This window comes from Equus caballus, chromosome 30, assembly GCF_041296265.1.
Source record: "Equus caballus isolate H_3958 breed thoroughbred chromosome 30, TB-T2T, whole genome shotgun sequence".
NCBI lineage: Eukaryota > Metazoa > Chordata > Mammalia > Perissodactyla > Equidae > Equus > Equus caballus.
Window position 1 is genome coordinate 33,029,159 of NC_091713.1, and position 23,962 is coordinate 33,053,120.

Below are 23,962 nucleotides of genomic sequence, written 5' to 3' on the forward strand. Positions count from 1 at the left end.
ATAGAGTAGAGGAAGCTGGGCACGGATGTTAGCTCAGGGCCAGTCTTCCTCGGAAAAAAAGAGGAGGATTGGCAGTAGTTAGCTCACGGCTATTCTTCCTCCAAAAAAAAAAATATATATATATATATATATATATATATATATTTTAAAAAGAAAAGAAAACATCTTTAACACCATAATGGAAGTTCATGATACATCAAATCTGCATTCCAAAAATTAGGAATTAAAGGGCCAAAATAGAGATTTACGAAATCCTTTAGGTGAAAGTTTAATTTAAACAGAGTTGGTAAGTTAGCACTCCTCTTCACACAAGAATGACAATTAATAAAGGCAGACAAATGGTACAATTGATCTTAAAAATCACTATTTTGCAGTCAACAATGAAATAATTGTTTATAGGAAAGTGTCATAAACAGGTTCCACAACTGTTAGCTGAAAGGTTTTGGAAAAATAGTAGATATACAAATGTTAACATTAACGGCAGAGATAACTTGCCAGTTGTGACAATGTTTCTTTAAATGCGAGAAAACTGGCTGTCACCAGTGATTCAGATTTATACAAAGTGGCTCTATTGGTGACAGCCATGTCTCTAGTCTAAGAATGCCACTTGATTTGATGCAATACAAAGTGACAAGGTATCACCATAAAATATTTTTACCTTCATTATTTGTATCTTTATTATCATCTTCAAGTTTTTATGTTTTTGTAGAAGTGAAAAATGTTTATAGTCAAATGATTTTAACTAAGTATGCTGTTTGAAATGCCGAACATAAAAATCGTATTTTGGACTCTTGGGTTGAATGTTTCCACAACTCTCCATACCAGCAAAATCATGAAAAAGTTGTTAGATCTAAAGATCATTACCACTAGCTATTTATAGTTCTCACCATGTATTGTTTTACTTTTTCTGTATCTTTATTTCTAAACAACATACTCTTGTGGTTCAAAGGTGATATGTGTTAAAAGATAGAAAAATTGGAGCATATAGCAAATTATAAAGAGTTAAAAATCAGTTCTTACCCCTATTATCTCCAACTGCAACTCTAGTTATGGTACTATTTTATTGTACTTCCTGCAATCTTTGTTCTATAAACATTTTCAGTGCTCAAAGCCTACTGTGTATGTGTGTGTGTGTTTATACCTGGTACTGGATTCTTTATCATGTTTCATGTATGATATGCACTATGAATGATACGCACGTATGGTATGCTAGCTGTGTACTCAAACAGGTCCTAATTCCTCTTTATGATTTGTTTGAATTATGATGTGTGCTACATAGACGTCTTGTAGAAGATCACGCATTTCATCATTTTTTGGCATATTTATCTATTGAGAAGTAAGCAATGTAAGTAATAGCTACTTACATCATTAATAACATAGGTATGACAGTTTGGTTTTTCGTGTTTGTGAAGTAATATTATTTTGAAGATGGTGACTAGCCTTTTTTTTCCATTTCCTCTGACATTGAGAGTCTCAGAAAGCCTCAGAAGTTATGGAGAGGCTTTGAGAAAGTTGGGGAAAGGATGGATGGAAGCAGGCACTGCAGTGATTGCATCTAGTTTCTGGCCATAGATATTAGATGAACAGGACACAGAGCATTTTGGTTAGCCAAGTTTTAATGCGGTCCTTTTAGAAGTGATTCATTAGTGTCTAACATTGTCTACATAATATTTAACACAAATTCTGATGTATGAGCCAAAATGAGTTAAACAATACTTGAAGGAATGACTTGAGAAGAATTGGATTAATAATGACAAATTCTGAATAAATGCACACATGAGGATTTTATGAACGCGTGTTAAATCTCTGTCTTTCACAGGTGGGATACTCCAGTTTTCCTTCCCGACAGGTTGCTCGAAATTCTGCGGAATCTCTCTTTGCACGATATCCAGGTTTACACGCAAATTCAACAACATCCCCTGTTTCAGAATAAAGTTTTTTCTCCCCCATCCATCGTAGTTCTATGTTATGTTTTTCCATCATTTCTAGTGATATTACACATGAATCTGAAGGCCAAAAAAAAAAAAAAAACACATTAAAGGATATATAAATATTGTACAGAAAAATTCTCACTCAAGTTGAATCTCCTGTGCTGTCCAGGATGTCGTACTTAAAACCTTTTATAAACCAACTCAGTGAAAATCCAGCATGTGGATTTAAACCACTTTACACAATTAATGATGTAAAAATCAGGTATTGTGTTTAATGTGTGAGACTAAAGGTTATAATCAAAGATTCATAATGTCAATCATCAGATGAAAATCTTTCATTAAAGAATGTTTTGTTGCTGTTGTTGCTTCAGTAACAATTTCTCAAACTTTATTGCCTCATACGTTCCTATTTGATAGCAAGCATTCAACAGAATGGTTGGTTATCAATCCATGAAAATCTATAGTAAGCAGCAAAACTTCGTATTACTTACACTGATTTTCCCAGGACCCATGAGAATACCTAAATATTTACCTAAGCATTTTGGTGGTTTGGTCCACTCTCCATTCCTACATGTTATAACCCTGTTTCCCTGAAGTTGGTGGAGCGACTGGCATTGGTACTCAACTGTTGATCCTGGAGGATATGCTGGTGATGGGAATGTGGTAATGTCTCCATTGTCGATCGGTGGAGGGGGTCCGCATTTTCCTCTAGGGTCTAAAAAAACATTATTTGAACTATTGAAAGATCAAAAAACCACAGGTTAAAATAAAAATATAACTCAATATGTAATACCAAGTCTTGTGATTTCTGATAACAGAAATGATTCATTGATGAAATTTTAATCGTTTAAACTGAGAGACACATTTTTAAGCCCTTCTTTTCACTCTCCATGAAAGCACACATAAAACATTCACAGATACATCTGTTTTACAATATTCCAGTATTAAGAAATGTTTTTCTTAGTGAATATATGCTGGATATGTTGGGATAGCTAAGACAAACAAAAAAGATTCTTGTTCTATAAACAAGATATTGAAGTGGTTATTGGATATCTAGTCATTTTTTTATTGATTTACATTTTTATTGTAAGAGAAACATCACTCCTTTAATAAGATTCAAGAATTACAAATTTACATAACGTGAAAGGGAATTGCTGGCTTCCTGTTCTGGACAAGATGAACTAGAAAGCTTTCTGTTTCTTCTTTCTGCTTAGTATAGCTAAAAATCCTGAACATATTATAAAAAGCAACAGAAGAGATTGGGAAAGATGTAGCAAGGAAGTCAATAACCTTAGGGACTTTGGGATTCAAGGAATTAAAGTGCAATGAGTTCTTTTGGTTTCATTTTGCCTTCTATGTATCCTGGACTGAGCACTGAAAGAGTCTGCAACCCAGAAATGATATCAAAGTTAGGCAGGGAAAAATACAGTCCCCGGGGTAGCCTGCTCTCTTTAGACTAAAGCTCAGGAAGTAAGCAGCCTACCAAGACACAATCATTTTTTACAACACCTGCATTACTCTAGAAAAACGTCATAGAATAAATCTAAGAACAACCCACTCTCCACCTTCATAAACAGAGGTCAAGTGAGGGGCCTGGACTTCCATCCACACTCTGTGGGGAACAAGACACCTCTCCGCGTTTCTGTGGTGTCAGTGGAGGCAAAGTGGGGGCCTGAATTGGCACCACTGCATGTCAGTGATGGAGACCTGATAAATAAAAGATTTCAATAAAATCCAGAGTCTCAAGCTATAATACCCAAAATGTTCAGAATACAACTGAAAATCACTCATTGTCCCTAGGACTGGGAAAATCTCCAAAGAGAAAAGATAATCAAGAGAAGACAGCATTGAGAAGACACAGATATTGGAATTAATGACAATGGCTTTTAAAAATCCAATGGGAATTATAGAACTAAAAAATAGAACAGAATAAAATAACCTTACTGGATGTGCTCAGTGTTAGATTGCTGATGACAGAAGGGTAAATAAACTTGAAGGTAGAACAATACAAATTACTTGCTTTGAAAATGGACTGAAAAGAATAAAATAGACAGAGCTTCAGGGACCTGTGGGAAGATAGCAAAAGGTTAAAGACTAAGGAAGCAAAAAGAAGGAGGTCAGAGATGATAAAAAAAATTCAAAAACTAAGGCTGAATATTTACCAAATTGGGCACAAGGCATAAATCTATATATCCAAAAAGATGCGTGAATACTAAACAAGATAAAACCAAGAAATTCATGCCAAGATACATAATAATCCTACTGCTCAAAACTAAAGAAACTAAAGAAAACTAAACTAAAGAAAAAGAAAAGATCTCAAAAGCAGCTAGATAGAAATTATGCAAACCTACAGGGAAAAAGGATTCAAATGCCAGGGTGGTTCTCATCTGTCACCAAGGAACCAGAAAGAAGTGACATTTCTCAAGTGCTAGAAGAAAAGAACTGTCAACTCCTATTCCATATCCAGTGGCATTATCCCTTAGGAATAAAGGGAGAAATAAAGGCACTCCCAGACGAAGGAAAACGGAGAGAATTGGCCTCCAGCAGACTTATACTTAAAACAATGGCTAAAGGAATTCTTCAAATAGAAAGCAAAAGATAACAGAAGGAGGAGTGAGACTTCAGAAAGGCAGAAAAAACAAGGGAAGTGATAATAATAGGAACAAATATAATAGACTATCTTTTTCCTAATGACTTTGTTAAATTTGACTGCAAGATTACACTATTTGATAAGGTGCTGTATGTATATAAAGGAAATACATAAGACGTTTATATTTAGAATGTGGGGTACTAAATGGACTAAAATGGAAGTAAAGCTTCCACAGTTAACTTGAGGTGGCAAAATGTCAATACCCATAGGCAGCAATAAGTTACGTGTGTATATCTTCATGCCTAGAGCAACCCCTAATAAAATTGTACAAAGAGATACACTCAAGATTACTACAGACATATTAAAGTAAAATTAATTTACATGTTCAAAAAATCTATAGGGAAGGCAATAAAAGGAAACAAGAATCAGAAACAGAGGAAACACACAAAAGCAAATAATAAAATGGCTGACAGAGCCCCTAACAAGGCAGTAGTTACTTTAAAGGTAAGTGTTCTAAATACACGAGTTAAAAGACTGAAAATAGCAGATTGGTTACAGAAACAAGACCCAACTACAAGAAACTCACTTTAAACATGAAAATATAGGTAGGTTCAAAGTAAAATATTGGAAAAAATACATACCAGGCAAAACTTAATTTGAAAAACTAAGAGTTACTAATACAATATCTCCTTTGTTGGCTCCCCTTATTTTCTGAACTGTGAACACTGGAGTGTCCCGTGACCAAGTTCTCAGACTATTTATTTTTTACATAGTTACACTAACATCACAGATGAGCTCTACTAGTAAAATACATTTAAATAGAATCCATATGCTAAAGAAACCCAAATTTAGTTCACATTCTATGATTCTCACCCCTGCCCCACTGCCTATTTCACGTCTCAAAGTAGAATTTCAAAGGGCTGTCAAAGGTACTCAGGGTATCTTGATTACATTTATTCCTCGGCAAGTAACTGAGCATCTTAATGGTTAAGATAGGGAATTATCTGGGATTCCAATTGTTGTTCTAATCTGGACAAATCTTTCATCAAATAAATATGCCTTATTACTTAGTCCATCCACAAAAGGAACTGGATTTTAAGCATCATCATTTTATTTGTGTTTACAAAATTTATTCCATAAGAACTGCTTCATTCTCCCTTTAAATCAAGGTATTTTGTCCCTAAGATATACTCTAACACTGGGGGTAAAATAAGACATTCTACCTTTGCATTGAGGTGGGTCTGTCCAGATTCCATTCAAACATGTCACATATATTTCCCCAAATGGATAAAAAGGTTTGATGCATTCGTAACGTACTCTCTCCCCAGATGGATACCTAGACATATGATTTGAGGTAATGGCATTTTTGACTTCAGGTGGTTTCTTACAGGAAACATCTGAATAGAGAAGGAAAAAAGTATCTCCAAGGTAATGATCATTTTGAGTAGCAAATCAACAAATGAGATTCCAACTATATTTCCAGAGGGGTTTCAAATTAATCAATCTGTCATAAAAGATTGATTCTTTTAATAAATTTACATGTAAGATTGAGGAAAAGGAGAGAAAGCAATATTTTTTTAGGACAACTTAAGCTTCTCTACCTTAAATCTCTCCCCGATTCTTTACTAGAAGATTGATAGATATTTGTGTGTGTGTACGGAGGGCAATGAAAATGAGTTTTTCTGAACATTTCCCTTTGAGTTCTCGTTATATAAATTAAAAATGAATTTATAAACCACAAGAAAATCATAATAAATAGAATTTTGATAGCAGAATTTGGCTTTCAACCATCCTATATGTGAATTGTAGTTTTAAGCCCCTAGAAAAATAAACACAAGTAGACACTTACTTAGAGAATAAGTCAAGCATGAAAACACTTTGAAGAATATCATTGTTGAAGGAAGAAGTTTACTAATTAAAGGATCCAAACAGGAGGTGTAGAAAAACAACAGAAAAATAACTGTATGATTTATAAAAACACTATTCAATGACTTTTGGGGGGCAAATGCTTAAGGATACTACAATGAGTCATGTGTAATTTATCAGTGAGATTCAGGTAGATATAATGTATAATTGGCTATGGCGACGGTTCCTAACCCAAAGTGTGCATGGAGCCCCTTGACCCCAGAGTTTGTGATTCAACAGGTCTGACTACGCCTGTGAATTTGCATTTGCACTTCCAACAATTTCCCAGAAGATGCTGATGCTGCTCTTCCAGGGACCGCACGTGGAGAACTACTGAGCTATAAGACTAACTATTGAGTACACAATTCCATCCTTTGACGTTAAGGCATGAACCTTCTTTGGCCTGAAATCCCAGCCTGAAAAAATAATCTACGTCCACTTTATGATGATGCTAGAGGGAATTCTATATTATTTTACTTCAGGCACTTTCATAAATAAATTTTAAAATTTCATCGAAATACCTCTGCATGTTGGCCTTCCTATCCATTTGCCGTTAACACACTGGACAAAACTGGATCCATCCAATTGGTAATATTCTGGACATTTATAAGCCACTTGTTCTCCTGACCTATATGATTCCTTTTTCTGGCCTATGAGTATGACATCATTAAAGATGGGTAAGCTAAGACAATCCGTTTCTGAAACAAAAAAAAAATGTACTTGTTCAGTAAATCATTAAAAATATATAAAGGCCAATAATTATTCTAGAGTAATAGTTAGCTACATATCAAACCAAAGAATACTGTACAATATTTTTCTTCACTTGAAAAAAAATGTTAGCAGTTTTGACTTAATTACATTGAATGGTTCTACATTCATCAAAAGTATAACATTGAAATAGTGATTTTGAAACTATGAAGAGATATGGACACATGTAATGCTTGAGACCATACTTCTTACATTTGAATTCTTATTTGCCCATAGAGGCCACTGGCATTTTGGACATATTTCTACCTTGTGCTTCCATCAAAATCTGTTAAGACTAATTATGTCAAATATCTTAGAAAATTCTATATTTATAAGGAGATAACTGGAAAAGTAACAGTAAGTAGAATAATAATGAGACTGATCAGCAGGGGCCAGCTGTGATACAGGAACAGAAATGAAAAGTCTGAGAATGTAGATCAGAGATGTCACAAGCACACACAAGAGGACGTGAGAATGAAATAATTTGGCTCATGTTGTCAAACTCTTCTTATTACCTGGATTATTCATCTCTACCAGAATCCAGATCTTTCCAGAGATACCTTATTAAGTTCATAACTACTCCTTAGTTTCATATTTGTACCATTTATGCTCTAAATTAAAGATATTTGTCAGTTTTACGATAAAATGAAATGCACTATACTTATGCATGGTGGCGGATCAGACCATTTTCCTCCTAAACATCTTATAGATGCAGGTCCGTCAATCCCAAAACCTTCGGTACAGCTGTACATCACTTCTTCTCCATATTGGTAACTGTCTAACTTGTGAGCTAGAACACCGTGTGGAATCAAAGCTGGTGGTTCACAAGGAATTCCTTTAAAAAAAAATAAAAGAAATGAAAGAATGACTCCATGTTTCACTAACTTTTTATGTACCAGTTATTTTTTTTTTAAGATTTTATTTTTTCCTTTTTCTCCCCAAAACCCCCCAGTGCATAGTTGTATATTCTTCTTTGTGGGTCTTTCTAGTTGTGGCATATGGGACGCTGCCTCAGCGTGGTCTGATGAGCAGTGCCATGTCCGCGCCCAGGATTCGAACCAACAAAACACTGGGCCGCCTGCAGCGGAGCGCGCGAACTTAACCACTCGGCCACCGGGCCAGCCCCTATGTACCAGTTATTATATGTGGTAGTTTTAATTTACAAGACATGATCACACAGGAGCTACCATCACATTACAGAGAAGATGCACAAATCTTTCCTGAAACTACCGTTCTGGGGTGTGTCCAGCTGTCAACTTGAGCAAGAACTTGAAACTAAAAGTGTCAATATATGTACGAAAGACTATCAATGCTTCTCTAACCAATCGTGAATAATAAAAGCAAACAAATTGAGAATTAATCCTCTTCAGAAAAGTACTATTTACCGTAAGAAATCAGAAGGGATGTTGTAGGGAGAACATAAGAAATTTTTTTTAAAACCTGGAGGCAAAGCAAACACTATAACTTACCTGAATAGGTAAGAATATGAGTAGGTATACCAATACATAGATAGGTTTAATTTCACTATACATCCATTTTTAATACCAAAAAAGCCAGAATTAAAAGTGATTTAACAGCGAACCAATGAAATTAACAGAAATAAGGCTGATTTGATTATGCAAAAATTATTTGGTAAAAGATAGATAAATGTATAAATGATTTTGTATATTTAGAAATCGAAAGGATTCTGGCTCATGACAGAATGTGACAACCGATTATTTTTAATGAATTCTTCTGAAAATAGGATTTCAGTTTGTGTACTGTCCTTACCTACACACTGAGGTGGAGAACTCCATTTTCCCATGTTGCAGGTTATCCCATTGCCTTCAGACAACCTGAAACCATCTTCACAAATATAACTTAATCTGGTGCCATGTGCATAACGCTTGGGTTCAGATCTCTCTTTCCTTTCTTCTGTAGATTTAGATGATTCAATGGTACCATGTTCTATACGAGGTGGTTGAGAGCATGGGGTTTTTTCTATATGAAGAAAAGAGATCAAGGAGTCAACCACAAATATAATGTTTAAATTGCCAAAGAAAGTCAAATGCTCTTTGGGGCTTTATAATAAGGATAATTTGAACAAATTAAATTATTTAAAAACTGAAAAACATTTGAAACTTGCAAGGGTGTAAGTCTCCATAAAAATCTATGCTACAGGCCACTTCTTCAATGTGTCCCTTGATTCTTGTCCTGTTCATCCTGAGGAGTAAAATAGGCCTGAACAGAAATTTTATCCAGTATTTACACAGTAACCCAAAGTTTTTGTCTGTATTCTTTTCACATTAGAAGTGAAAGAATGCTGATTGCTTTGTATACCTAGATTGTAATTCACTGTTTCAAGATAAAGTGGAATAGATACAGAGAAGGGCCTTCATCTTGTTCATTTACACAAAACACAGAGGAGTATCAGCTTATTTGAGAGAATGTCATGAAACAGCTTACACACGACTGACCCACACAGCGTGGTATTGACTGCCATCTGCCGTCTTTGCACACGATTTCTTCTCCTCTCTGGATTAGATACTCTTCTTTACAGAGAATAGATATTTTTTCTCCATCCTGATAATTCACTGTAGTTGTCATATCTTGAGCATTGGGAATCTGAGGTGGAGGTGGGCACAATTGCATTTGTACTTCTAAAAAGATTAAATTTAGATTTCTTGATTAAAAATCTTGTTAAAAATATTAACAAGATAATTCAGTAAATACGAAACTCAATAATAATGTACCATAAATGATCAACTAATAGTGTTGTAATCTATGTTTCAATATGTTTACCTTTCAGCTTGGATAGCCCTTTAATCTACCAGGTTTGCTTTATATTCTCATGGTCTTCCTTGGAGTTTCTTCCTTTTATTCTTTCTATGATCAATCCTGCATAATTTATGTAAAACCTAGTTTGATTACTTTTAACAATTAGGTGGTTCTAACTTAATTACTCATTCAATACTAAGCACTAAAGACTGATAATGGGATCTTTTTATGGATATTGGTGATCAAATATTTTGTGATTAGATTAAAACCCTGGAAAGATGTTCTACCAATGGAGGCTGATTAGCCAGAGGAAGAATCACATTTAGTTAGTGATCAATTAATTTGATAGAGCTTCTTGGCCTAGATAAGAAGTAGACATGTTCACTAGTGGTTTATAGTGTGCTGTTAAAAGTTCAAAACTCCCCTGGAGGTACTGTTTATCAGCTTGCCTACATTGTTAAGGGATATAGAGATGGATATAATGTACCCAGTTGAACAGGTTAGATGGCTTGGCTACAGTTACCTAACAAGTAGGTTATAAAATATCCCTTTGTAAACTTGTGTCTTAGCGCCCATAAAACTGAGATACCTCAGATGTATCTTGGCAGTTCCTAATCTGAAGACAAAGCATGTCTTGTTCAAACAAGGGAAGACTCTGGATGACTATCCCTGGAAGCTTTATGACCTCTCTACAATTTATTACTTTCACTTTCTCTTGTCATACTGTGTTTTTATTTCAATAAAGATAATGAATTTCAAAATAATGAAAACATTGATGAAAGAATGAAATATTGATGAAATGATAAAATTTCATGCTGTATCTTTATTTCATTATGCAAGGATATACTGGGAAGTCTTGTAAATCCTTTCAATTGTGCAACATTTCCTATTCACATCAGGCAAATAATTGACTGAATACACTTCATTCAGGCTTACTAAGATTATCAGAAATATTGCCATACTTCTCTCAAGTCAATAGGACTATTTTATATTCTATCAAAAACATTTTCTCATATATCTATTTTAAATATTTTGGCATTATTTTCTTTATATTCTCAAGGATTTATTTTCTTCTGTATCTAAGATTTAGCTGTCTTTGTCTGGAGAATCTTAGGTTGAACTTCCTGATAAGTTTTTGCCAAAGATTGGTCCATCTACTAAATTTCCCTAAAAGCTGAATTGTTATTCTGCAAATCAACTCTTTATGCATTTTTAAGCTTCTCCTAATAATCTTTGATATTCTTTGGGTTTATATTCTTTTCTAACTTCTAGATTGTAATACTTATTGCTTTTATTTTGTTCTTAATTTTATAATGCATGTTTTAAAGCTATAAATATCTGCCTTTGCTGTATCCCATAGAGTTCAATGTGTAGTGCTACCATTGCCATTTTATTTAAAAGATTTTCTGTTGGTTAATCATTGATAAAGGGTAATCTTTTTATTTTCCAGATTTTTAAGATGGACGAATAAGGTATGTAGCTAGTTCTTATTTATTTTATTTTTGCTTTTAATTTAGAGAGACTGGTTTGAGGACACTAATTATTTGAAATCCTTTGGGAATTCTTTTATCACATGGAAATAATTAATTGTTTTAAAATAATTGACTATTAAAGTAAAATAATATAGACCTCAAGACAAGCAGTATTACAAAAATAGTCAATAAATATTTGATCATTATAAAAATGGTAATTCACATGGACAGATTGATCATAAAGTTATATGTATCTAAAAAGTGCATTAAATACATGGAGCAAAGATGGACAGAACGAAAGGAAGAAATAGGCAAATCCACCATCCTGGTTAGCAACACTGAGAGTCTTCTTTCTCTGACTGATAAACAACCAGACAAAAAAGTTTAAAAAGACATACGTAAATTAGAAGAACACCATGAACCACTTTAAACTGATCAAATAACAAGAGTATGCATAGATTTTCACATTAAAATATTTTTTCAACACTTTGCATGCAACGTTTTACAACATTGCAAAGATTGAAAATATGCCATGTGACAAAAAGAGCATGAATACATTTCAAAATATTGAAATCTTTTACAGTAAGTTCTGTGACAATAGAATTAGATTAGAGATAAATAAATCAATTATCTATGCAAACATTCATGATACTCATTAAATTGTATACATTAAATATGTGCACTTCTTTATATAATGACCATAACACAATACATCGTTAAAAGGTAATAAATTATTTAGAAAAACATAAATATTTGGAAATTAAAGAAGAAACTTCTAAATAACTGACAAGATTAAGAAAAAATCAAAAGGAATGTCAGAAAATATTACATACAGAATTAAATGAAAATAAAATGAATAAAAAGTTTTTTGAGACAGCTAAATCAGTATTTAGAAAGAAAAGTGTAGTTTTAAAGTTTATACTTAAAAAGTAGGAGAGTTTAAAACCACGTTTTCATTTTCTACTTGAGAAATGAGAAAAAGAGTACATTAAAATCAAAGTGACAAGAAGGAAGGAAACAGTAATTCCACAGAACAGGAAACAGAGAAAATTAAGACAAAGAGAAAACAGAGGAAATTAATAGAGCTAAAAGAGTGAATGTTAATAAAGCTAAAAAATAGAAAAGAGAGCAAATTAAGAGTGTTAAAATTGGTGATTTGAAAATATTAATGAAAAAAAACCTTAGGAAGAATGATTAAGATAAAAAAGAGAAACAAATGTCAATATCAAGAAAGAAAGAAGTGATATCACCTAACAGACTATAGAATTAAAATAAAAATAAAATATTAAGTGGCTAGTAGAAACAATTGTATACAAACAAATTTGATAAATTAGATTAAACAGAGATATTTATTGAAAAATATGACTTCCTTACATTTGGACCAAAGACAATATAGAAAATATGAGTAGCCCACTACTTATTAAATAAGTTAAATTCTTCATCAGGAAAACCTTCCAAAAAAACAATCTACATATCAGATGACTTCACAGGTGAATTCTATCCATCATTTAAGGAAGAAATAATACAACAATAATACGGATAATACTCTTGCATATGTATGTTCAGAAAACAGAAGAGCAGAGAACTCTTCTCAATTTGTTTCATGAGGACACAAAATCCCTGATGACAAAACCTGGCAGAGACATTTCCAAAAGAAATAACTACAGATTAATATCCCCCGTGAACATAGATGCAAGAACCCTTAAAAATATATGAGCAAATCAAGTACGTGAAAATAGAGAGAGTATAATATATCACTACCAAGGAGAGGTACCTCTAGGAATGAGAGATTTGTTCAACATTCAAAAATTTATATATGCCATGCGCTACATTAACGAAATTAAGAAAGTCATGTTACCAAATCAATAGATGCATAAAAGTCATTTAAAAACATTCAACCATGGTTAATGATACAATTTCTCACTCAGCTAAGTCGGATCAGAAGGATATTCCCTTAATCTCATACAGGGCATCTACAAAAATCCTACACTGACATTATAGTTGTAGTAAAACATTGAATATGCTCTCCCAATGGTCAAGAATAAGACAAAGACATTTGTTCTCATCACTTCCTTTCAACAGCTTCCTTGAGGTCCTAGTCAGTGCAACAAGATAAGAAAATAAACAAAAAATAAAAATAAAAATAGACCAGCAGAAATAAAATCTTGTATTTGCAATCATATAGTTGTTTACAGAAAACTGTAAGACACCTACAAAGCAAGACGTAGAATGAACAAGGCAACTTAGTATAGTTTCAGAAGATAAAATTAATATACAAAAATCAAGTACATTTCTTTATACTTGCAGCAAAAAAGTGAAATGTAATTTTGAAAAACTACGTTTATAATATTAAAAATGTAATTCTTAAAATTACATTTACAATATTAAAAATAAAATATGAACAAATTTTCTGGAACCGTAAATCTTCTACATTTCAAACATTACTGGGGAGCCAGCCCTGATGGCCTAGTGCCTCCACTTCTGCAGCTTCAGTTCCCAGGCACAGAAGCACATCACTCATCTGTCAGTAGCCATGCTGTGGTGGCAGCTAGAAGAACCAGAACTCACAACTATACACAATTATGTAGTGGAGCTTTGGAGGATAAAGAAAAGGAGAAAAAAGGAGGAAGATTAGCAACAGATCTTATGGAAAAAAAGTGGGAAAACAAAAGCAAAAGTAAATAATTTAAGAGATATATCATGTTTACGGGATTGAACACTCAATATGGTTAAGATGTCAGTTCTCCCTAATATATCTTTCATTATATAAACCATCCTTTTCGTTATACTGGCAGACATGCTATAGAAATTGATGTGTTCCCTGAAATTTCTATGTTAATGAAAAGGCTAGAAGAACTAAAACAAACTTGAAAAGGAAGAACATAATTGGAGAATAAATATATCTATATATCTATATATCTATATAGATATATAGATAGATAGATAGATACACATCAGATTTCAGGACTTAATGTAATGCTGTAGTTATCAAGGCAATGTGGCAGGGCTAAAGAGAGATAAATGGACAAATGGACTGTTCCTTTAGCTTCTCCCCGCTAAATTACAACCAAACGGATATCGGCAAACTGAATACAGCAATACATTAAAAGTATCATACAACATGATCAAGTGGGATTTATACCAGGGATGGAGGAATGGTTCTACATCCGCAAAATCAAGCAATGCGATACACTACATTAAGAAAATGAGGAATAAAGATCACATGATCATCTTAATGGATGCAGAGATTGCATTTGATAAGATCCAACATGCGTTTATCATAAAACCTCTCAATAAAATGGCTATAGAAGGAAATTACCTCAATATAATAAAGACCGTATATGACAAACCCACAGACAACATCATACTCAATGGTTAAAAACTGAAAGCCATCTCTCTGAGAAGAGAAACAAGAGAAGGGTGGCGACTCTTGCCACGCCTATTCAACATAGTACCGGAGGTTTTTGCTGAGGCAATTAGGCAAGAAAAAGAAATAAAAGATATCCAAATTGGCAATGAAGAAGTGAAACTCTCACTGCTTGTGGATGACACGATCCTATATGTAGAAAACTCTAAAAAACCAACCAGAAAAATATAAAAAATAATCAACAGCTACAGCAAAGTTGCACAGTACAAAATCAACTTACAAAAATCAGTTGCATTTCTATGATACGACAATGATAACGAGATAGCAGAAAGGGAACTCAAGAATACAATCCCATTTAAATCCCAAGTAAAAGGAATAAAATATCTAGGAACAAATTTAACCAAGGAGGTGAAAGACCTATACACTGAAAACTACAAGGCATTATTGAAAGAAGTCAAAGATGACATAAAGAAATGGAAAGATATTCCATGCTCATAGATTGGAAGAATAAACATATTTAAAATGTCCATATTACTTAAAGTAATCCATAGATCAATGAAATCCCAATCAGAATACCAATAACATTCCTCATGGAAATAGAACAAAGAATGCTAAAGTTTATGTGGAACCAGGAAAGACTCCAAATCCCTAAAGCAATCCTGAGAAAAAGGAGCAAAGATGGAGGCATCACAATCCCTCACTTCCAAATATACCGCAAAGTTATAGTAATCAAAACAGCATGGTACTGGCACAAAAACAGACACAGATCAATGGAATAGAATTGAAAGCCCAGAAATAAAACCACACATCTCTGGACAGCTAATCTTTGACAAAGGAGCCTGGAACACACAATGGAGAAGGAAGTTCTCTTTGATAAATGGTGTTGGGAAGACTGAACAGCCACATGCAAAATAATGAAAATGGACCATTATATTACACCATACACAAAAATTAACTCAAAGTGCATTTAAGACTTCAATGTAAGACCTGAAACCATAAAACTTCTAGAAGAAAATATAGGCAGTATACTCTTTGACATTGGTCTTAGCAGCATCTTTTCAAATGCCATGTCTACTCAGCCAAAGGAAACAAAAGAAAAAAATAAACAAATAGGACTACCTCAGAGTAAAGAGGTTCTGCAAGGCAAAGGAAATCACAAACAAAACAAAAAGAAAACCCACCAACGGAGAGAAAATATTTGCAAAGCATATATCCTATAAAGGATTAATTTCCAAAATATATAAAGAACTCATACAACCCAACAACAAAAAAAGTAGACCATCCAATCAGAAAATGGGCAGAGGATATGAGCAGACATTTTTCCAAGGAAGATGTACAGATGGGCAGCAGGTGCCTGAAAAGATGTTCAGCACTGCTAATTGTTGGGGAAGTGCAAATCAGAACTGCGGTGAGATGTCACCTTGCACCTGTCAGAATGGCTATAATTGCCAAGACTAAAAATAACAAATATTGGAGGAGATGTGGAGAAAGCAGAACCCTCACACAGTGCTGGTGGGAACACAAACTCGTGCAGCCACTATGGAAAACAGTATGGAGACTTCTCAAAAAATTAAAAATGGAAATACCACACAATCCAGCTATCCCACTACTGGGTATTTATCCAAAGCAACTGAAACCAACAATTCAAAGAGATTTATGCACCCTTATATTCATTGCAGCATTATTCACCATAGCCAAGACGTGCCCATCAACTGATGAATGGATAAAGATGATGTGGTATATGTATACACAGTGGAATACTACTGAGCCACAAAAAAAAAAAAATTGTCCCATTTGTAACAACATGGATAGACCTGAGAGTATAACGATAAGGGAGATAAGCCAGACAGAGAAAGACAAACACCACATGATTTCATTCACATGTGGAACATAAACAAACAGGTGGTTAAAGAGAACAGATTAGCAGTTACCAGAGGGCAAGGGGGTTAGGAGGTGGGTGAAAGGGGTAAAGGGGCACACATATATGGTGATGGATAAAAATTAGACTATTGGTGGCGTGCACAATGCAGTCTATAGAGAAACTGATAAATAATAGCATACACCTGAAATCACACAATGTTATAAACCATTATGACCTCAATAAAATAACTGAAAAAAATAAAACAAAATATTTTCAAGGCTCAAATAAATAAACAAATAAATAAGAACTAAAAATGTGCTAAACTGTAGATAAGAGATTCGTTTTTCTATTGCTGTGAAACCACTTTCTGTATATTCTAGGATTGAGGAAATTGGTAAAAATATTGTGGATAGTGAGCCAAGGTGTCCTACACTTAGAGAAGAAAAATAGAGATACGAAAAGTGGAAAACTGCAATGAACTATGTGCTGTTCAATTCAAATTGGTGGTGTCAAGATGACTCAGAGTTTTTAAGATAGATATAGATAAATAGATAACTAGAGACAGATACATACAAACATAGATAAATATGTAGATAGATATATTCATACATAATAGTCACAGGTGTAGACATAGGGAAATTTGCAAGTAATAGAAGGAATTAGAAGCACTAGTGCTCTCATAGTAATGGGCACACCTACTGTCCAGATCTTAATTTGCGGTCATCAAGTTTCTGGGTGGTTTGTTCTATAGCTGACTGCTGCACACGATACAAGTAATACGTAGAATCAGGGTTTGGTTAGTTTCTAAACTACTTTCCAGCTTGAACCTTATTTGTCATAATAAATAGCTAAAGTTTTTAGAAAGACACATATATTACTTTTACAAGTTAGGAAGAAATAGAATAAAACTTTAAAAAGATTGCAAATAAGAGCTTACCCGTGCATGTTACTTCAGGCTCCCATCTTCCATTTACGCAGGTTGAGTGTTTGTATTTTCCTCTACATTTGTAACTTATGTTGGCGTTATGATTAAATTCAATCTTATGTGAATAGCTTTCCTCACGTGTAATTAACTTTGACAATTTACACTTCGCAAGTTCATCTGTTGCTATAACATGAAAATGTTTTCTTGAAAAGACTAATTAGAAGAATCAAAGCGACTACGACAAAATAAATAGCTATACGGTCAATAGTATTATGAAATTAAAATGTATGCCTATACATTCCACCAACCAAACTTGGTTCCAGATCATATTGCACAAGATGGGCTATTCTGTATGAACGTAAATCCTGTGTCCAGTATTTGAAATTTCATAGAAAATATCCATCATAAAAACATTTTGCATTTAGGGGACTAGAAGAGCATAAGAGGTTGACTTTTGTGGATGGTGTACATAGCGAATAGTCATCCCATGGTTAAATTTGGTTCCATATTTAAAATCTGTGCAAATGGTCACATACATTTCTTTCTTGATCTCAAGTATCTCTACAGTACTTTTTACCCAAAGTCTTTAAATATTAAAATAAAATAATTATTTGTGGAACTAGACGATAAGAAGTTGTTAGTTTAAAGACATTTTTTCAAGAAAGGTGGGGTAATATAATAAGAAAAGTACATCTAAGGTATATTGTATAGAATGTGAATATTAAAGCAGACATTTAAACAGAGACACAAAATTGGAATAAGAAATTGGGTTCTTAAGGTCACAACGTTTTCCATATGTACTCTCAGAATTTTCAAGAAGCTAATTTATACACCAGATCATTCTATATTTCAATAATATTATAATGCCATAATAGTAAACTTTTGCTGGTTTGAGTATAAGTTAAATATTGACTATAGAAGCTTTTAAAATAGTTACATATTTCAAAAATTCAATGCAGATGAGAATCCTGTTTGATTCTGATAAAATATCATTGTAGGTTTTTAGCAGTACTTGTTAATGATTTGTTAATGATCAGAGTCAAGTAAGGATGAACAGAATAAAGAAAAGTCAAGTAATTGTTCAACGAAATGTAATGATTTTGTACTGCAACCTTGAAAAAAAATAAAATAAAAGAGACTAACTCAAAACACACCAGAGGCTGGAGAAATAGTGCTATTTTTAGGACTAGTCCAGCGTGTTGAGGAAGACAAAACTAGATCTTCCTCAAGAGACGGTAACTGAAGGAAGATCAATAGTCAAAGGGAGTGGTGGTGAAGGTTGTCATTCTGTTCTGTGATTTTTTGGTTTCTGAAAGGATTTCTTTGTTTATTAGGAGAAAATAAACACAGTGAGATGAGTGAACAGCCAGAGTAGAGGGAGGTGCAAAATAAACATTGAGAGGAGAAACTTGGAATAAAGCCTCTGACAGCTGGCAGGGGAGTACGTGAAGTCGAATATAGGTAGAGGATTCACCTCAGAAAGGAAAGCTCTGAGAACAGAAGACAGTAACAATTGAAGCAGATGTTTGGTATAAGCCAGAATGAAAGTTGAGAAATTTCATACCTAATATTGCCTTGGGTTTTTCCCTCATACGAAATGAGATAAGATCATTTGTGGAGACAGAACAGGGCAAAGATGAGGTTTGGTCTTGAAGGACTTACAATACCTTTGAGAGGAATGTGTTTAGAAAAACCTAAGGATTAAGAAGCAACAAAATTTACTGATTCATGTAACAAACTCCTATTAAATGTCACCTACATGTACAGCCCATTTTTGGGTGTTGAGAATACACAGTGAGCCAAACACATATGAAATCCTGCTCTAGAGGAGCAGAGGCTCAGCTCTACCTTCTCCTTGAAGAAGTAATGACTAGAAGTCTGATGAATAACTAACACTGGACATCCAGGGCTCTCTTTGAATGCAGGACCCACAAAACTCCAGGAAAGAACTCATTCTAAAGGAAAATCAAGAGGGTCCCCAAGATTCTCCCAGTTAGTCATCAAAGACGTGGTCATCCAAAGGTGCGGATGATTCACTTACAGGGCAAAGGGCATCAATCAGGTTAGTTTCCTGGCCCAACCCTGACTGTCTTCTATGACTGGGCGTCGCTACTGAACAAGAGAGCTTGTGACCCACCCACCCTCCGGCTCATTAACTTCTTTTACTGCATTTGAAACGGACTGAAAAATTATCATTGTTAGAAGCTCTGAGAGAGGCAAGATTTCTGTAGGAGTGTAGCAAATGCATATTTCCTCAACTTTATTTCCTTGTTTGCCAGGGCCTGAAAGAAAGAGTACCATAGAAAAACAAAAATGCTACCTGTGCAAATATAGTTCTATTTTCCTGGTAATTAGTACTATTTTAATCATATACATACCTATAGGTAAAAAGTAGCTTCACACTTATAAACAATATTAATATGAGAGACAGAAAGATTCAGAAATTTCTACTGCTATTTTATGTCTGTCCTCTGGACACACATATTGAATTATCAACAACAAATGTTGGGATTCATTATAATTTAAAACCGACATGTTCAAGAATATATCTAAATTTTAAAAATATGGTTGTGAATACAGTTTTTACAATAAAAATATTAAATCCTATTGAATGCCAATTTGAGAAGTGTATTCTCACCAATGCACTGTGGAAGTTGGGTCCACGTTCCACGAATACACATAATTGACTTGTGTCCAATCATTGTAAATGCTTCTCTGCAAGTGAACGCTACTGAGTCTCCATGGCGATAGGGAGGGTCAGAAGGCTCGACATAGCCATGATCAAGGCCAGGTACATCTCCGCATGTACTGTCCTCCTCTGTGAAAATTTCACAAAAATATGTTTATTTGTGTATGTATATGAAAACAAAGTGTTGATTTAAGTTTAAATATTAATATTTTCATACATTACCAATACACGTAGGCAAGGTGGTCCATTCTCCATCAACGCATTGAATTTTGTTAGAACCCTTCAGCAGAAATCCAGGATGGCAAACACATTCTACCACTTCGCTGTGTCCATATTCTTGCTTCTGTGCTTCTTTAACTTCCCCATTCGGGAGTTGAGGAGGTGGACCACACGATCTTACTTCAGCTACAGTAGAAATGCTGTGTAATTAGTGGTTAAATTGTCTACTTACAACTTAAAAACCCAGTCAAATGGAGAGATTTTTTCTTTCATTAATTTATTATTTATTGGCTAATTTATTAAAGCATTCTTAAACAACGACAAAACTATGGTGTTTACTGCAGGTTCATGTTTCCTGGTTCTATTACTTATACTACTGAAGTAGCACATTGGAAGTATATTTAAGCCCAGAAAATATCTTCAATAATCTAGATACTCTAAAGATGTATGCAAACCAGTTAATATATATAGTGTATAACTTACAGCAATATTCATATTCCACCGAAACATTTTATCAAAACTTTTTGAAAAAAATACCATCATTTGAGGCAAGCATTTGATCAACACATATTCGCCTTGATCAAGTCATACCTGTGACTGAACTGACTATGAGCTGCTTGAATATTCTTTAGACATACTCAGTGAAACTTGAGGTAAGGCCCATGCCATGTAAAATGTCCAACATTAATGGCGGGCTTGTAGGCAAAGGAAAAGTAATAAAGGAAATCCCCCTAGTGTCCGATACCATGTATGTATGTACAGAGACTTCCACTGCGTATTTCAGGAAACAACTGAAGATTAATTTCTTAAAGAAGTAAATCTGCAGTATACACTACAGAACACATGTCCGTCGCAGGTATATCTCTGGCTTAATCCATTAGATTATAAACACAGACTGGAAGCCAACAGAAAATTAAGAGGGAAAAACAATGTTGATATCCACAATTCTAATTTTTGTTTCAGCAATTGTAAAACACATATTCACCTTTACATGTTGGAAAACCAGGGGACCATCCAAAGTGGTAGCACTGAACTGAATCTGCTCCAACAATTGTATGTCTTTTTCTGCAGGAGAATTTCAACACGGCTCCAACTTTGTAAATGTCATTCTTGGGCTCAACATTTAAATATCTTTCTATTTGGGGAATCTTGCATTCTCTCTCTACAACAAAGGTCAAATAATTTAATGAGAATGTATAATTGCCAAAGTAAATGTTATATGTGTCACGTAACAAAGAGGTGCTGGGAACTGCATATACAGAGGCACCAGGTAAACCTCTTGCTTGAAAACTGTTACATACTAGGTTTTCTACACCCTCTAAATCCACATAAGACTCTTTGAGAAATATTACGGCATTGAACAGCAATATACGTGTCCTGCAAATTTATTTGTAAAGTCAGCTTGCTTAGTCTAGATCTGATTTTATCACTGTCACTCATAAAATTTAATGTTACATTTTCTGTACTCTCACAACATAAAAGTATTTTCTCACATTAAAAAACTAATGCTGCAATTTTTAAATTGCACACAAATAAAAATTGGTATTTTTGCTGAATTCAATTGGGAAACAAGAACACACAGAAGAGGGATTTCTAATGCACTTTAGTTAGAGGAACACTGAAAACTGCTTAATTAATATTCTGTAAGCGAAGAATCACACTGAAACATGAAATAAACTGAAGAAACATGTTCGAGTCACATAGCTAGGCAAATTCTAGGTATTCCAAATAGTTACATATATACAACCATGTATTCTTACTATACATTTAATTTACACTACCTACTAATAAATTGTTAATTATTCTGATCCAAATTAGAAATGTGTAAAATAGTCCCTTAAAACTTGTAAAATTTGTGACATTCCTAAATATTTAAAAAAAATGCATTTTTATCATTTGGAATTTTTCTATCTTGCTAATTAACTTAAAAATGAAAAACTAATTTAAAAATTAGAATCAGACTAAAATGACATTTTATACTGTCTAAAAGTCAAGTATTAAAACATATTCATAAAATTAGATATGTAAACTGTTATTGAAAGTAATGCCACACAAAGAAACACAATAAATTTGCTTTTTTCTTGTTTTTTTAGTTTTTTTTATTTTTTATTGAATTGATAGGTTACAATCTTGTGAAATTTCAGTTGTACATTATTGTCTGTCAGTCGTGTTGTAGGTGCACCCCTTCACACTTTGTGCCCACCCCCCCACACCACCTTTCCCCTGTAGCCACTAATCTGTTCTCTTTGTCCACATGTTTAAATTCCTCATATGAGTGGAGTCATACAGAGATTGTCTTTCTCTATCTGGCTTATTTCACTTAACATAATACCATACGATCCAGCTATCCCACTACTGGGTATCTATCCAAAGAACCTGAAATCAGCAATTCCAAAAGTCCCATGCACCTCTATGTTCATTGCAGCATTATTTACAATAGCCAAGACGTGGAAGCAACCTAAGTGACCATCAACAGATGATTGGATAAAGAAGATATGGTATATATATACAATGGACTACTACACAGCCATAAAAAAGAACAAAATCGTCCCATTTGCAACAACACGGATGGACCTTGAGAGAATTGTGTTAAGTGAAATAAGCTTTTTTATTGTTTTAATGTTGACTTCTGTAGCTTAGTTGAGAAGATAAGGCTTGATGAGAACCACTTGGATTCTTCTCCTAAAATTCAATTCCAATTTTCTACGTAGCAATTCTTTCACTTGTATGTGTCTTTGTTTATATATTTGGTGCTCATTTTATATAAATTTTCTGTCTCATCACATTGTGAAAAATGCTGCTGTAACAACAACAACAAAAGATCTTGGCTGTTGGCTATTTTTGAACCATTATATTTATATAAGGATAATGACTTAAGGGGGGGCCGGCCCTGTGTGGTTAAGTTCGTGTGTTCTGCTTTGGTGGCCCAGGGTTTTGCCAGTTCCAATCCTGGACGTGGACAAGGCACCGCTCAGCAGGCCATGCTGAGGCAGCATCCCACACGCCGCAACTAGAAGGACCCACAACTAAAAGATACAACTATGCACTGGGGGTTTTTGGAGAGAAAAAGCACCAAAAACAATTGGCAACAGTTGTTAGTTCAGGTGCCAATCTTAAAAACAACAACAACAAAAAGATAATGACTTAAGAAATGTGATTTAAAGAAGAGTTTGAATGGGCATACTCTGAATTAGGGATATTTGTCTTTATCCAAAGTCAAAATCCTAAATCCTAGCACTGATTCTTGGAAACATGAGTATGAATTTTTTCTCTGAAGTGTACATTAATTTAAGATTGCTGTAAATATTTTGGGCTTAAGTGGCTTGTGATAGCAACTACTCATTGGAAACCTCTCCCCAAAGGAGAGAACACACAGGACATTTGAAATAAACTCAGATTTCAGCCAATCTGTGTGCAATTTTCTGCTACATGGTTGAGAGAAGTTAGTTGAAAAGAATACTAAGCTGTCATTTGTTCTTTCAAATTTTGGACGCCTACA

General features: G+C 34.1%; 1 protein-coding gene across 15 annotated transcripts in view; it reads right to left on the reverse strand.

The window, feature by feature from the left end:
* Nucleotides 1–252: 252 nt before the first annotated feature.
* The window catches only part of LOC100146849 (complement factor H), an 84,088-nt gene continuing 60,378 nt past the window's right edge, over nucleotides 253–23,962 (reverse strand). For 10 of the 15 annotated variants that reach the window (XM_070255818.1, XM_070255813.1, XM_023632611.2 and 7 more), the window contains 11 exons: nucleotides 21,449–21,625; nucleotides 20,467–20,649; nucleotides 20,194–20,373; nucleotides 17,568–17,738; nucleotides 9,630–9,812; nucleotides 8,944–9,153; nucleotides 7,835–8,008; nucleotides 6,948–7,124; nucleotides 5,745–5,918; nucleotides 2,464–2,646; nucleotides 253–2,006 (listed from right to left, as the gene is read on the reverse strand). In XM_070255818.1, the coding sequence (XP_070111919.1) occupies nucleotides 1,786–2,006; nucleotides 2,464–2,646; nucleotides 5,745–5,918; nucleotides 6,948–7,124; nucleotides 7,835–8,008; nucleotides 8,944–9,153; nucleotides 9,630–9,812; nucleotides 17,568–17,738; nucleotides 20,194–20,373; nucleotides 20,467–20,649; nucleotides 21,449–21,625 (2,033 nt within the window). In that variant the 3' untranslated portion in view covers nucleotides 253–1,785. The remainder of the gene's footprint in view (nucleotides 2,007–2,463; nucleotides 2,647–5,744; nucleotides 5,919–6,947; nucleotides 7,125–7,834; nucleotides 8,009–8,943; nucleotides 9,154–9,629; nucleotides 9,813–17,567; nucleotides 17,739–20,193; nucleotides 20,374–20,466; nucleotides 20,650–21,448; nucleotides 21,626–23,962) is intronic. The other 5 variants (XM_070255815.1, XM_070255811.1, XM_070255820.1 and 2 more) reach the window with 1 other exon arrangement.